Raw genomic sequence first — 17,258 nt, forward strand, 5'->3', positions numbered from 1 at the left:
CAGAAAGATCTTGAAATGGCATTGACTCAAATAGACCATGAAAAGATTCAAAATGCTTTGCTAACCAATCATGTCATGGCTGTTCCTCCACCTTTCGGAGCGCACTTCTTTCGCAGCACACTTTGGCGGAGTGTGGAAGAGACTCTTCCGCCTGGTTAAAAAGGTACTGATCTCAGTCCTAAAGCAGCAAACCTTGGATGGTGAAATGCGACAGACAGCCTTTTGTGAGGTTGAATGTATTGTGAATGATAGACCCATCATCACCACATCTATTGATCCCAATTATTTGGAACCGCTGACACCAAACCACCTCCTGCAGTTGAAGAATACACCTCTGTCACCTTCTGGTCTATTCAACAAAAGGGATTTATACAGCAGGAGACGGTGAAAACAGGTTCAATACCTGGCAGATCTATTCTGGCGGAGATGGGCTACCGAATATCTACCACTAATGCAGCAACAGCAGAAGTGGACCCATGCTAAGAAGAACTTCAAAGTTAACGACATTGTGGTACTGGTGGACCCAACAGCACCGAGGAACTCTTAGCCTTTGGGAAGGGTGGTCAGGACCATCCCTGGGGTCCCCCCTCACCCCAAGGACTACTTGTTTTGAAAAAAAGGAAAAAAAGAAAAAGAAAAAATGTGTACATGTTTCGATTATTAATTGTTTGGTATTGTATTTCACTATATTGTACTGATATGTATCGTGGTTAGGGAACATTGGAGGTTCTATTGCATTCATTTGATATCTCGTGGCTCCTTTTGTAAATATTGTTGATAGTTGTCTTGCTGTAGCTTTGACAATTAGGGGCCAGTATGTTGGAGCCATATTTAGGTTTCTCTGATTTCTATTAATTGAAATTTGATTTGTAAGTTTCGTGAATAATTTGGAAGAAGAAATAGTGTTTAATTTATGATCATATGGATTACTGTTATATATATATAATTGAACCTGACCGTACTTTGACTTACCTGAGAGGGTCATGTGATGTGAAACTCAGCCCTTTGACATGCCCTAGTGGCGCGTGACCCGGATTTGAATGGTTCATTCATAAAAGCTAAGGGACAGGTGACAGTGAGGAAAGGCAAACAGTTTTTGACCGCATACTTTACTGACCTGAATTACTCGCATAGTTTGGTTTAGTTTATTCTTCAATCATTATTTGAAAGTCAACCGGATTGTTTAATAAATACCTTTGGATTTTAATTTGGACAACTCTCTGTACATGCTTTTGTGTAATGCGCGTCGAAAGCTCCACCATGTGCCTTGCGTGGCTACAGGCAATAGGAACATTAAGCTTGAAATCGCCACAACTGTTATGATCGCGCCGAGACGTCGTGGCGCGATCAGAGGGATTTGGACCCAGTCCAACTACCAAACAATTAGTCAAGAGCAGACTAGGACTTCAATTTCACACAAATAGCATGCAAACGTTTCGGCCCTTGTGACCTTCCCATTCGGAGCAGTATTATTGGGGATGATAGTACAACTATAACCTATGATTCGGGAATATGCGCCAACATGCTTCTGAGCACTAGTCTATTCTGGAAGTACCTCACAATTGTTCATCAACACCCTCAGCCAACTAAGTGGTACGTAAAATTAACCAATCTTTGAATCTGATAATGGTTATAATTAATGAAATACAGTAATACCTCGACATACGAGTGCCCCAACATACGAGCAATTTGACATACGAGTACAATTTTGAGCAAATATTTATCTTGAGATACGAGGCAAATTTTGATATACGAGCATACACCGGACGCGAGAGGCTGCTCATAAGAACATCATGGGCACTGTCTTTCTGGTGGCAACTCCCTCGTGTAATATCGCTACGAGCACTGAGCGGTGCGTTGCATTTTTTCAGTGTTTTTTTCCCGTTAGTCAGTGCGAATGGCGGAGTTTGTTCGCTAATACGAGAGGAAAACTACTTCCTGGGCAAGTTGGCAAGTGGCCGTGCGTTATCCTATTGTGATGACATTTGTGTGCATCATTTTGGGAATATTTTGAAGGGAAGACAAAAGCACACAACACTCGATAAATTGCATCTGAAAGTCAGGGTAGAGGTAGGGCAAATAGAGCCAGAAAGGTCGAAAAATTTAAAAAAAAATTAGAATTAAGTTTAGTGTAAATTTAGATTAAACTTATTTTTGAGTGTGTCCTCATCGTACTCCAATTTCATTTAAATTTGTTTATGTTATGTTACGAGTGCGTTGCTGTGCAAAAACGTCTGAAGCTGGCCAGTTGGTCGATTTCATCCACCGAGAGGGGTTCCATCACATTTGCAGTTAACCTTGAGATCAACGCACAAGTTCCCTTCCATCCCCTGGGCAGGAAGCCTCACGACAGGCCATCATTACACATCCACCATTAAACATAGGTTTTCTAAGACGGTTAGATTTAACAGGGTTCAGTAACTTGGTAAAATGTAAAACTATGGGTCCAGGTAACCAATTGATCTAGGTAACTTCTTACCTCGCCCAACTGCTACAATAGTCTTATTTTGACAAAGTCATGGTAGAGTCTGAACCATTTTGACATCATACAGGGTGCCCTCTACCTTAGTCAATGGGTATACCTGGTCCCAGTGCTGGCTGTCACCCATGTCAGACAATGACCTTCCATCAGCTCTCAATCCACCACTTCCTCCAAACGACAAAACTAATTAGTCTCCACATACTGACCTTCCGGCCTTCTTCCTTCAAGCCACGGTTGGGTGCTTCCAACTGGCTTTGCAGGCACTCCATTTTTTATGACGGCGAGCACACTAATTCAGTGTTCGCCGTCATTCTGGGTGGATTGACAAAAGAACTCCAGCCGCTAGATTGGCATCAACAGAGCATTCATTCTAGACTGTGAACTATAAAGTATATATCGATCAATATTGAGCTGCAACACGTCTCGCAACTACGGCAAGCAGCCGCCGAGTCGATTATCCCCGTTGGAGGACGGCGCCCGAGAACATTCATCACTATCTGCCAATGGATCGTAAATGCCTGAGCTGATATATCAGTTTCAACTGTGGTTCGAGCTTTCAGGAAGGCGGGAATTGTCACGCAGCTGCCAGACAACCAAAGCGACACAGACTCAAATAATGAAGACTTTGATGAGATGGAGCCTGGCTGATGGATGCCGCATTCGCCCAGCTGTTAAAATCGGACACTGAAGACGAAGAATTCGAGGGATTTATAGATGAGGAATGAACTGGTAAAGTGAGTTTTACGTGTTTCTTTTGTTTACAGTTGAACAAGGTTGGTCATATTGTGAATGTGGACGTCAGCAGCTAAATGTTATAGTGCCTCATTGTGTACGTGAGAGCATGCACGGTTCACCCACGTGAACAACATTGAGTTACTAGTTGAGTTATTAATGTTTTTGTTATTGTTTTGCACTATTACGAGTGTTACTATATTGTGATTGTACTCACGTTTAATGTACGGTAACAGCATCAGAATGTTTTTTTACGTTTTACTGAATGGAGGAAAAGTTCCCCTCCACTATGTGATATAAATGTTACACTTACATGTTGTTACATGCTGTTGTTAAAAGATAAACCATGTCACGAAAATACTAATACTTTACCTCGGACAAAATAATAAAACAGATGTTTGTTCATTTTGGGAGTGAATGGAGTTGTCAGAAAGCTGATTTGTAATCTTAATAAAGTTTGACTAACTTATCTGACTGTTTTGTTGACATTCCCTTTAGCGCTGCACCATCTAGTGGATGGATAACGTAACTCCAGCCTCTACTGTAGACCCATATAATGCGGTGTGCTGCGCCTTATAATGTGGTGCGCCTTATATATGGAAAAAATAAAATACAGTAATACCTCAACATATGAGCAATTTGAGACGAGTAAAATTTCGAGCAAATATTTATCTTGAGATACGAGACAAATTTTGATATACAAGCCTACAGCGGACGCGAGAGGCTGCTCATAAGAACATCATGGGCACTGTCTTTCTCCCCGCAACTCCCTCGTGTAATGTCTCTACGAGCACTGGGTGGAGCGTTCCATTTTTCCCCCCTTAGTCAATGCAGAATGGCGGAGCTTGATCGCTAATACGAGAGGAGCATACTACTTCTCGTTGGCAAGTGGTCATGCGTTATCCTATTGTGAGGACATTTGTGTGCATAATTTTCGGAATATTTTGAAGAGAAGACAAAAGCAAACAACCCTCATAAGGTTCCTTTTAGCTGCAGCTGAAAGTCAGGGTGGAGGCGGAGAAAAAATTGAGAAGATATAAAAATGTTAAAACAAAATTACAGTTAAGTTTATTGTGACTTTAGGTTAAACTTACTTTTGAGTGTCTGTATCGTGATTCAAGTTCATTTAAATTAGTTTGTTATGTTACAAGTGTGTTGCCGTGCAAAAAGTCCCCCCTCTCTCTCTCTGCTCGCTCTCTCTCCCTCTCTCTCTCCCCCTCTCTCTCGCTCTCTCTCTCTCTCTGTCTCTCTCTCCCCTCCATGAAATCCGTCTAATTTTAGTACTATAAAACATCATAACCACTAGTTAGTTGTTACTATGTTAATAGATGGCCAAGAAGAACAAACAAAAATGTTTTTCCAATCCAATATCCTGTTTTAGGTGCTTTTTCAGAGGGTTGGAACGAATTAATTTGTTTTTAGTTAATTTCTATGGGAAACGTTCATTTGAGATACGAGTAAATCGACATTTGAGCTCAGTCCCGGAACGCATTAAGCTCATATCTCGAGGTACTACTGTATGTAATTCATTGAGGGTGCACCTTATAATGCAGTGCGCCTTATAGTGCGGAAAATACGACAAACTAAGTATTTCGTATACAAAAGAAAGTGTTAGCCAAATCAATTACCGAATCAAATTGCATTTGCAGTATAAAAACACACAAACTCTGGTGTGGGTCTGCAACCAGGAAAAAAAAACAATATTTTCGTAATATCATTTAAACAGCTCAAATAATGTGGTACACCATTTGCCTTTTTTTACCGGAATAATGGGAGTGTTGAAGGGGTGTTTGATTTTTCCAAGACCACAGCCTCCCCAAATCCTTTTGGCATGGCTAAAAAGGCCTCAGCTTCCTCCATTTTACAGGGGCACTGAGGAACACTAATAGAAACTGTCTGATCTACCTCAAAAGTGACTGGATCAATTGTGGAGCAAAGTCCAACGTTGGCAGGCCCTCGAACCACAAATAGCCCGGCAGTGAGTTCAACTGCTTTTTGGTGCTCTTCTGGTCCAAAAGCTCTCTGCCATGGAAATGTGTTAATGTTGCATGTTTCAACACCCCACGTCCACAGCAGTGACCTGTATACACAAAGATTCAGTAGTTGGAAAATAAAACACATGGGGCATTTGCACCTGTTTCCAATCTGTTGGCAAGCGGCATTGTTTCACCATGGGTCCCAGTTCCTGATCTTTGTGCCCATGTGCAAGTGAAATGTGTGGATATGTTTTTAAACTCATCATGAGTGAGTGAGTGAGTGCGTGCGTGCGTGAATTATTGCAGACTAACCGACGCAAATGTTTTGTTTGAGCTAAGGGTTTCCCTGCACAAATGTGTGCGTGTCCGTTTTGGCACCGTGGAGTTTTTTGTTGTTTAGTGAAAGGGTGTTGCGAATTTTTTAAGATGTCTTGATAGTGGTTCGTTGGTTAATCGCGTGATGTGTATCTTACTTGGAAGCATATTGACATGATTTTAAGTAAAGATGATCTATGGCAGTGTTCATGTGGGTGTCAAGAAGTAGAAAACAGTCTGTTCTCAAATAAAAACATTGACAAATCCCTTCCGTAAAAACACTTCATCAATTGACTTTAAACAAAATCAATAATTTAGCTTTTTGCTATGTGATGAGTTTGTTTTGTAGTATTTTAAGCTCACTGAGTCTCAGTAAATTGTGTGGTTTTGTGGGAGACAAGTTGGGAATTGATTGTCTGATGGAAGTGTAAAGCGACCAGCCTGGCTGAGGTGGTCACTCCTCATTTTGGATAGAAGAGACGATAGCTGATAAGCGAGCGGGTTTCTACTTTTTTGTTGTACTCTCTATATACAAGTTTTTCACAAACTTTTGAGAGAAGAAATAAGAATTAAGCACTAAGTGTTTTATGCAGGAATCATGGAATATTTGATGCTGAAGGGGAATTAATGTGTTTATTGGAGCGGTAGATGTTTTTCTGTTGTGGTGTGTGTGAGATAACCTTGACGCGACATGCAATAAATCCATTTATCGTTCCATTTATGCGAGCTGTTGGCACACAAGTGTGTATAAACTTCATCAATTGTATGGAATACTGCTAAAGTTCCAATCACACATTTATTGGTCATCAAGACAACGCAAAAAAAAAGAAAAAAAATGTCTGCATTAAACACTGCGGAGCCTTAGTTTTTTTACATTGAGGCTAAAGGTGAAAATCACTGCACTAAACACATTAGCCTTCTCTAAATTGCAATCTTCAAAGCTAAAAGGTGACATTTCAAACATGGCACCTCGCAGGTGAGGTATTTGTAAACAAAACAAAATATCAAAGAATCTGTTGTGTATGTGAGGAAAATCATCAAGTTTGCTTCTTTTACAGAGTCTAATGCTCAGACTTAGCGGTTAAGAGTGAGCTTCCATTGAACATTTCAGAATAAGAGCTAATTGTGGTCCTGTGAAAATGCAAGGTTATTCTCGCATGTTTTGGATTCTACACTAGAATATCTTTCAAGTGACCGCCGTTATGAAAAACCTGGTGAATAATTGGATGTTTTGGCTTCAAATTTGGTAACAGAGCAATATGACCGTCATTTTGGACCAATTTGATGCTTTCAAAGGCCTCTAATCAGCAGTAAACAAAACAAACACTCTTTTTTTTTACCTATTTCATATTTAATGCTAAACTAGCTTTCGGATGAAGTGCATTGTGTAAAAATATTTATTAATATTATTCTTGAATAGGGGTGTTGGAATAATGATTACTACCATTTAATCATTATTAGTAATATTTAATTAAAATCGGAAGACATCTTTCACATATCTGGTTACAACTTGCAAGGAGGATACTTCTAACGCTGCTTCGTTCACAAGCATTCTGACGTGCAGTATATTGTTCATTGTATTTAGTTGCGACAAACGGAAAACATTTCATGTAAACTGATTCAAAACAATTGCATAAGGTAACCGAATAGGTTAGCTTAGGCCTTTGCCAATAGGTTACTGGCGTCCCAGTCAAAACAATTTATGAGTCCTTCGTAGATCATTGCGAACTTGCATCTCGGTGTCTGGGTTGCGAGGTCTATCTCTCAGTAAACAGTCCTTGGAGGGTGAGGTGTTATGTCAACAAGCTGGAGCCAGTAGGGTGACCTCGAGTTTGCCCCAGTCTCAAATTAAAGACACTCTTATACAAAAGTAATTGATGCATACATCTATAATATTAATATTATTAGGTCTTTTTAATCAATAATGCGATTTTCGCCATCTGCCAGAGTCCAGTCCAAACACGGTAAGAGTTTCTTGCCAATCAGCAGATACACAGGGTTTGTTGCTGTCAATAGTCCTGAAAACAATGAAGTGGCCTCGAGCACAGCTGTGGGGTAAAGTCTCCTCAAGCGTGGTCCCAACACAAATCATGAATTAATTTATAGCCTTATTACTTATTAAAAATGCTTAAAAAACATATAGAAACATTCCATAATAAATTTAACATTTCCCCCTTTTTTATTATATGTTTGTTATTCATTTTATGGCAAATCCAAGAAGAGAGGGATATCTCTGTTGGCTGCTTTAATTTTACCCGCTTAGGCCCTACTCGTTCGGCTGGTCTGAAAAACAAAAAACAAAATCATTTTCGACCAATTCAGTCTCGGAATTACCATGCTCCTGGAATTCACTGCTCCCCTCAGTATGTTTCATCAGCAGAGGATATAATTCATGCAATTTAGAATTTGTAGGGGCAATCGCAGTGGTTATAAGTCGGCCTATCAAGGATCAAGCAGGGAATAACACAACACCCACATAATGTCAAAATCATAGCAAAAATGGCTACGGAAAATGCAACAGATTGGGCCAAATCTTTGTATGTACAAAGGCCTTATCCCACCAATCTGTCAAGCGGATAATTCTACTCCAGGATGCTTTTTCATATTGCGGTTTAGGGTCTGCAGGCCATCGTTGGCCCTGGTGTGGGACCCAGTGGGGGACGTGTTGTTGAGTGCAACATTTTCAAACATTGCATATGCCCCCTGCTCCTTCAAGAAGCATTTCAACCGCTGCACGATCCTGGAACGCCATCAGACTAGTGGCTGCCAGTTGTTCCTTTATCGCCACAAATCCCTGTTCAGTATCATTTTTAAGGTTTTTGACATTGTAATGCAGGTAATTTATCACATTTTTGTTTTGGGGTACTTAAAAGAAAAATAGACTCCCAACCTGCTGCGACCTGATTAGCCAACTTATACTCATCTGGTACACCCCGGGGGATGCCAATCGCATCAATGTACAGACGCTCCCCTACTTACGAACATTCAACTTACGAACAACGGTACATACGAACATGTCTGCAAATTGCGTTTAAGTCCAAAAATGTTCGCAAGTCCAATTTTGTATTCCGCGCCTTTTTCGGAGTAGTACTTCTTTCCGCCGCTAATACCGACGCCTGGCGCTGTGAGAGCTCAGCTCACCCAGCATCTACCTTCTTCTTCGTTGCAATGCGGAAGTGCGTGAATGTATCTCCAGTGTGCAAAGAACCTTTTTCATTTGTATCATTAAATATCTCATGCATCCAATATTGAATATGGTTGGTAAAAAGCTAAAGGCTTCTATTGAGGGAGTTGCAAGGAAGAGGCAAGTCATTTCATTTGAAACGAGTGGCAATAATAACGAAGCTTGATGCGCGTGAGACTGGTAAGCGTTTCACGGGCATTGAATCGTTCGACCGTCAGTACCATTTATAAACAGAAAGATCGAGCAGCAGGACCCAAATATTGAACGTTGCACAAAGTTTGCAAATCAATTGAATGATGCCATACAGTGCTACCGCCTCATTTATGATGAAAAAAAGAAGAAAACTGTGCAATCGTCATTAGGTCGCTTCTTTTGGCCAGTTTCTAATACATAAATATCTCTCTCTCTCTACAGTACTGTACATATTCTCTCCATTTTATTAAATGTTTTTTTTCAGTACAAACCAATGCGTGTTACTTATACAAGCCTTAAACATACAAATGCACTTATATAAACCTTCAATATACTTATATCGGCCTTAAACATAAATTATAATACAAAATATAGCACTGAATCAACTTACAAACAAATTCAACTTATGAACAATCGCTCGGAACCAATTGCGTTCGTAAGTAGGGGAGCGTCTGTATGTTGGATCTCCCTCTCTCCATACTGATCGACACCGTCGGGAGGGACCCACCATCATACTGGATTTCAGCCAATTGTATCTCCTCCACTGTTGATGGAAAAACAGACACTGGTAAAAGCAGTGACCCCAAGGCACAAAGTCCTGCCGTGTTTCAGCAGGAGTTGTATAATTTATTAGAACGTGGTATCAGGGTGTAGTCGGTTTTAGGACGTGGGCACTCCACGTCTCATTTATCGCCTCCAGCTTCAGACCATGCCCTGTAAGGTTTAAGCAGGTAAAATGATCAAACACAACATGTGTTGAAAAGTCAGCTTTGTCCTTTGTTGCTCTTGGAACAGGGTATACATTATTTCATTTCTCACACTTTGGCTTACATCTTCTCCTTTACACAATCAGAGGTAATTTGCGCAGGTACTACTCTTAAGAGAGGTCGGGGCCCCATACATGTTAGGCAGGTTTGATTTATAGTAGTAGCTGCATTTTCCATCAACAATAACCAATTATTTCTTACCGCTTCCCGTTTGGGAACTCCCTGTTGCGGAAATGAATTCATCATCTCTGGTCATCTCAGATTTTAATTTTACTATGGTGGATCCGGGTGTTTCCATCTCTGACGATTTTCTCACCTTCTCCATAGACATGGTCATTGTTGTTGAGACACAAATGTAAAATTTGTAAAAAAGGGTCTTCTCCACCTGCCCATGGACTTAGAAAAAACGTCAGGCAAGGATCCACAAGTTAATTTGTCAGTCTGAATAATGATTTGTAATGCCCCCACCGTATGGGTTAATTTTATCAAAGGCCTGATGATTTTTTCGCACGCGTATGTCATCCAAGCTTGCCAATCTTGACCAGTTTCTGCAACACGGTTTCCCCAATCTCTGTTTTAGGACTGTTATGTACCACACATATTTTCTATAAAATCCATATGTATCCTTTGAAATGGATATGTAGCTTTTGTAGCTTGACATAAGGGGGAATTGCCCGTGTTTTGGCCGTATATCTGCATATAGATTGAATCCATAATCTCCCCCTTTTTTGAGGCATGAAATTCCCCATGACTCAAAATGGTAGCCCTCCTAGATAAGTCTTTTGTTTTTGTTTAGTCCCCCAGGTTCCCAAATTTCCCATTGCAGAAAACAAAAAAAAATCATTTGGTGAAATTCTTTTCCCTTCTTTTATTTCTGTCCTACTCTGCCACCGCCGTCCTCGAAAGGCTTATCAGCGATTTCAGAAATATTCCACCTTGATTTTAGAATATTGATATATCATGGTGGCTAGCCAATTAAAACACAAAAGACAGACACTCATCCACGCTCGCACTCATACTCAGGGAATTTAGAGTGCTCCCCCAGTCATCCATAATTTTGGTTTGTTGGAGTAAAACTGGAGTACCCAGAGAAAATCTACGAATTCTTGAGAACACAAGGAATACACCCCACTCCGGAAGGTCTGGATCTACTCCGCATTAGTAGATCCTCGAACCGCAAGGTTGATGCCTGAAGGAACTAGGTAATTAATGTATTAGATTCGCGTACCTCATATCTAAAAATAGAAATTTGTTCAATTGCCACCGCTCCTTACCCCAGTCAGTCAGAATGTGGACTGCCATGCGAGTGGCTGTGATTAACTATCTATTCGCCAATAATGCAATAACGGAAAAGTTGTGACACATTGAAACACACACACCCTTAAGTATTTTAACCGTTTGTAAAAACTTTACCTCCATGTTCTGCATTAAGTTACACCCCCTTTCAATGCTATCGAATTTTGCCCATTCTAGACAACCCATCTACTTAAAGCATTACTCAAAGGTTGATATTTTATAATTTGGAGATGTTATTTTTGAAACATAGACACGATTTAATCACTTGTTTCACTCCATGAAAGGCCCCACCAGAATTTTTTGTAGATATTCCCCTTTATCTAAGCTTGTTATTGCCAATCGTTATCACTGTAACATTTAGGTGTATTAACCCCATAATTGCAATGCAGTAAGTTTTGGCTAAAGTTCTCAATGCTAATATCCCAATAGTCATCAATATGACCTATACCAAAGCATATTTCCCCCTTCAGGACAAACAGGGAATGTCTTTTGTGCACTTAAAAACACTCCATGTTTCTTCTCGGGAAACTATGCCTATCCTAAATCAATTATCTTATCTACCCCAGCCAGGTTCAATTTACCTAATAATTTGGACGAATGCCATGAATTTTCTCATGCCATTTCTTAAGATAAGAGCTATTTTCTATAGCTCTCTGTTACCACAATAAAAATCTACAATAATTAAATTAGAGAAATAAACCTTTTACTAGGTATTCCCTAATTAAAATTTTCTGTTTAATAAGGCACCCACAAATTGTCACCAATATGCCATAATATTGAACATTTTCCAATCCCTTTTTTCTTCAACCAGCCAATCTCCTATATCAAAGTATTTCGAACAATCCAACCATTCAAAAACAGTATTGATATTCTTTTATCCTCCAAAAGCTAATTTTCTTTAATTAAGAGCCCTTTGAAATCCATAAATTGCTCAAAATGGCTATTTTGCTCTATTCCCAGATCCAAAACTTTTACCAAATCAATCTTTGCCAAACAGATTTTCTACCACATCGAAAGACATTTCTGATTAAATCCAAAGAATAAGTGCGAAGGTAATTGCGGAAACCCTGCTTCTTTTATTATGAAATGTTAAACGGAAGCGCGCTCTTAGCTGCTAACTGTGACCTTCAAGCTCGCTGCGAAGCAGCATCCTTATCTTTTGTTTACACATTCCAAAAACGCTCTCTTTTTCTTTTTGTGCCCAATGCCTCGCCTCCTGTGCACAATTATAACGCTTTTTAGAGAAGACTAAATTAATTCCTCTCCCGATATCCAACTATATCACAATATTTTGCCAAGACCCCATAATCACAATATGCTGCAAGCATAATTGTATCATTGCAAAACCCATTTTTGCCCTCAAGTTTGCTTCAGCACCCCCAAGGCCAATTATTGTAATGTCTTCACGGAAGGGGTCCAAAATTTTTTAGTCGCTCGTGCGGTCCGCACGCATCCTGAATGCCTAACACCGTCAAATCAGCCGCCCCGCGGTCCACATGTTTTTCCGCGTTCAAATCAGCAGCAAAGACAGCCGCGCTCCCCCGCAGCCGACGCATTATTTGACCAGTTTAGAGTATGACAAAAACGCAGGTTTGGCACCACTGCTAAACATTTAATTCTTTTCGACTGTTAACCAAAATATTCCCGCTAGCGGACGGGATAAAACCAGGATAAGCCGCAATAAGCCATTTTATTCCATTAAATTGACAGTACATTGGTACTATTAACAAAGTACGTCTAGCAGTTGGAAATAACCATTTTAATTGCCGTTTTACAAGTTTCAGCATCACACAAAAATTCCAATTGAATTCCATTCACAAAAAATGTGATCTCTGGTTTAACCAAATCTAATGCCAGTGTTTGTTCCATTAAATTTAGCTCAAAATCCTCATGTTCAAAATCCTCATTCAAATCATTTTGAGCAGGCATGTCTTGTTTTTAGAACAAAACAGCCCATCGCCCCGCTCTTATCAACCAGCCGAGGACCGCTATTTTTTACAAAACAGCACGTTTTGCCTTTCCCCACCATCATTAAAAACAGTAATTTGTATTTGTGGAACAAGCCGTGTCGCTTCTATCTCCATTCATATATTATACATTTATATTACTTCTATGCATTAGTACGTACATTATCCCGTAGAATCAATATCTTATGCATATTAAGCTAGCAAAACCATATTTATTTTATCAATAAGTTTAGATGTCTAATTCTAAAAGCGCTCTGATTTTCAACAAATTTCCAATCTTTACACGGCAAACGCATCTTTGGAGCGTTGTCAATAGCCGCTTTAATGTTTGAGCCACCCATTTTGAGGTGGATTCGTGTGTAACCTCGTAGTACCTTTTTTTTCTTTTTCCTCCTGTTTCTCCTTAGGCTTTAACAACTACGCACACAACCAAAACAACGTTGACCACCACGTTTTATAGACCACACCTGTGTCTACCTGCTAGTGACTAGTATTCGCAGGGTTTTAAAATTCGCTAATCCCCAGGACGCGAGCCTTTTTTCTCAAAAAAAGGCCATCGCGTGAGATGCCCTTTGCGCATTTGGAACCCGTCAACAATATGCAGACATTACACGCGGACTCACCAGAAATGCGGATAGATGCCTCCCAAAGTTGGATAGTCTTCAACCGTGTAGAATCCAGGCCCTGCTGAGAAATAATCCAGCCTGGTAAAGGGATTTCTTTCGCCGTGCACGGTCACTCCAGATATTTAACCGCAGCGTCTGGATTCCTTATCGGTGTGTTGACCCCGGCTACTCGAAAGACCAAATGTTGGAATAATGATTACTACCATTTAATCATTATTAGTAATATTTAATTAAAATTGGAAGACATCTTTCACATATCTGGTTACAACTTGCAAGGAGGATACTCGTAACGCCGCTTCGTTCACAAGCATTCTGACGTGCAGTATATTGTTCATTGTATTTAGTCGCGACAAACGGAAAACATTTCATGTAATCTGATTCAAAACAATTGCATACGGTAATAGGTTAGCATAGGTTAGCTTAGGCCTTTGCCAATAGGTTACTGGCGTCCCAGTCAAAACAATTTATGAGTCCTTCGTAGATCATTGCGAACTTGCATCTGGGTGTCTGGGTTGCGAGGTCTATCTCCCAGTAAACAGTCCTTGGAGGGTGAGGTGTTATGTCAACAAGCTGGAGCCAGCAGGGTGACCTCGAGTTTGTCCCAGTCTCAAATTAAAGACACTCTTATACAAAAGTAATTAATGCATACATCTATAATATCATCATTATTAGGTATTTTTAAACAATAATGCAATTATCGCCATCTGCCAGAGTCCAGTCCAAACACGGTAAGAGTTTCTTGCCGATCAGCAGATACACGGGGTTTGTTGCCGTCAATAGTCCTGAAAACAATGAAGTGGCCTTGAGCGCAGCTGTGGGGGAAAGTCTCTCAAGCGTGGTCCCAACATAAATCATGAATTAATTTATAGCCTTATTACTTTTTAAAAATGCTTACAAAACATATAGAAACATTCCATAATAAATCCAACAAGGGGTGTCGGAAAAGTGGTTAGGGTGTTGGCCTCACAGTCCTGGTTTTGATCCCAGGTCGGTCCTCACTGGGTGGAGCTTGCATGTTCTCACTGGGAATGCGTGCGTTTTATCTGTGTACTCCATTTTCCTCTTACATCCCAAAAACGTAGGCTAGTGATTGAAAACTCGTAATCGCCTTTAGGTATGAGTGTGAGTGTGAATGGTTGTCCCTCTCCTTGTTCCCTGCGATTGGCTGGCCACCTGGTGCTCATAATTAGTTGGGATAGGACCAAAGCTTTCGCTGTTGGAGAATTGCGGCAAGTGGTCCTCAACGTCCAGCCTCTTTTATTCATGCTTTTGTGGATCAATGGTTGGATTGGATTGGATTGGATAACTTTATTCATCCCATATTCAGGAAATTTAATTGTCACAGTAACAAGAGGGTGAGAATGCAGATACAGTAAAGGCAATTGCCATTGATGTGGGCTGTTCACAGAATGGGAAGGTTGTTAAAGTCATGTGTACTAGTGGAACAAAGAATAGATAAACAATTAAAGGTAATATGTCTTTAAAACGGAAAACAAAAACACAAATAAAGAAGAAATGGGTGGAAGTTGGAGCCAATGTATTTGACAGAACTTTGCAAAATTCCCAAAAGATAATGGGATTTTCATACAGGAAAGCTAAAAGGAATGTATAATTGGCTCCAACATGCAAATAAGATCTGGCAAATGCAATAAATGAGAGTTGGCACCAGATTGATGAATAATCATATTTTTCACTCATAAAGTCCATGAACCAGAGACTGCAAGCAGTCATGAAAGCCAGCAGTGGGGCAATTAAATATATCCCCTATTTAAACTCCTTTCTCAAGGTTTATGATGTTCTCCTAATTGGGTTTGGGGATTTGCCTTACCCTTTTGGGTATTCACATCAGGGAAGGTTATAATTCTTCATCAATTGTTGACCTCTGAAGCCCCATGAGACATTCTTGTCATTAGACTACTTATATAAATTTGACTTTACACCCCATTTACATTTGTTGTTATCATTTTAGGAAATTACCTGAAGTTAAGAGGGTTTGTGGCTTCTATGGTGATCATGGATATGATAATAAAATAAACAGTATGCAGGTACTTAAGAATATTTAAACATTCATGGACTAAATGTTAGTAACTTTAAATCTAATCTATAAATATGTTTCAACTTCAATTTTAGACGATTTTCTTTGGACATGGGCCTTCCTTCAAATTCAAGACTAAAGTTCAAGTTTTTGAGAACATTGAGCTTTATAATGTCATGTGTGGTAAGACGTTTATTAAATATTCTTCTTCTCTCAAAATATAGCGATAAACTCTGCACATTTGAATTTGTCCAGGGCAAAGATGTTTTAATGGCATTGGAAAAGGAATCGATCTTGAATGTGCTTTTATTCTTGTGAAACAACTGACAAGAACAATGAAAATTCTGAGGTGTGTTTGATTCCACCACATTACCATTCAAACCACTTGGAGCCACTACAAAGTGTTGACGAAGAAAAAAACTACAAGAAATCATCCTGTTTCCTGATAAAAAAAAATCGAAATGAAAAATGAGGCTTTAATTGTTGTTTTGATTAAAGTTTATGTTTCTGAACTGTTTATCCTCACAAGGGTTGTGGGGGGTGCTGGAGGCTGTCCCAGTTAACTACGGGCACCGGGTCGGGACAATGCGAATCGGTGGTGAGCCAGCCGCAGGCCACATAGAGACGGACAACCATTCACGCTCACACACATACGTGGGAGCAATTTAATGTTTTCAACCAGCCTACCCCTCATGTTTTTGGGATGTGGGAGGAGTACCCGGAAAACACCCACGCAAGCCCCCGTAGAACATGCAAACTCCACACAGTGAGGACCGACCTGGGATCAAACCCTCGACTCCAGAACTGTGAGTCCAACGCGCTAACCACTCGTCTGCCAGGTTGTTTTATGCATTATAATCTGGGTAATAAACAAAATTTAATTTTGCACAACGTTTGCTTGATCATGAGCCTTGTCCTGGAAGATGGTTTTCTGCTTCTTACTCTGTGGCCGCAGCAGGGAAGGGCTGAAGAGCAATGTCCAAAGGTGGATTTCAAAGGAAGGCCTCTCTAGTGATGTGACTGGCAATAAACTCTAAGATGAAGTTTCTTCTTCTACTCCAGAAGTAAGTAGCATTGAATTGGATTAATTTAAACATACAGTAATTTATAGTAGTTTATTATTTAAAGTCTGAGATTTTTTTCCATATAATATCTGGTACTGAACACATGATGAGGGTTTTGACCGAGGCGACTGCAACACATTGAGTTGATGTAATAGTTGGAAATATCGTTGACTACTTTGGTATCCTTGGCGACAGTTCTTTCTAAGTGCGATCAAATCAAACATTGATATTGAGGAATTCAGGGGGGGGGGGGGGGGGGGTTAAGTTCTGTAGTCCACAAAGCAGGCCTGGAGTTGGTAATACTTCTCGTCTTCATCCACAAACCACAAAAATGAGAATTCCCAGTTAATTGTCTCAAAACTAAATCAGTCTAACAGTAAAATCCCAAGTGTACTTAAGTGAGTCCAACATTAAGGCAAAACATGCATCATATACAGAGCTTAACATAAATGTCTGTGGCTAGCACTGAAAAGATTAACGATGACAGAATTTCAGGCTGTTATTGCCCGTCAAGTGAACAAGATATAAGTCAGACTTCCACTTTTGTCATATCGGTATTTATGTTTTCATTTTTTCATTCCTTCCTTCCAGCAACTGGTTGATCTGAATGGGCAGAGCTGTA

The 17,258-nt window shown here is 40.0% G+C and overlaps 1 protein-coding gene across 32 annotated transcripts in view; it reads left to right on the top strand.

Annotated features, from left to right (window-relative positions):
- Positions 1 to 17,258, top strand: part of enpp2 (ectonucleotide pyrophosphatase/phosphodiesterase 2) — a 360,090-nt gene that overhangs the window by 192,489 nt on the left and 150,343 nt on the right. For all 32 annotated transcript variants that reach the window (XR_013300101.1, XR_013300100.1, XR_013300099.1 and 29 more), the window contains 2 exons: positions 15,507 to 15,582; positions 15,668 to 15,755. Coding sequence is in view for 23 of the 32 variants with exons in the window: in XM_077599517.1 (XP_077455643.1) it covers positions 15,507 to 15,582; positions 15,668 to 15,755 (164 nt within the window). In the remaining 9 variants the exon portion in view is untranslated. The remainder of the gene's footprint in view (positions 1 to 15,506; positions 15,583 to 15,667; positions 15,756 to 17,258) is intronic.

Source organism: Stigmatopora argus, chromosome 4 (genome assembly GCF_051989625.1).
Source record: "Stigmatopora argus isolate UIUO_Sarg chromosome 4, RoL_Sarg_1.0, whole genome shotgun sequence".
Classification (NCBI taxonomy): Eukaryota; Metazoa; Chordata; class Actinopteri; order Syngnathiformes; family Syngnathidae; genus Stigmatopora; species Stigmatopora argus.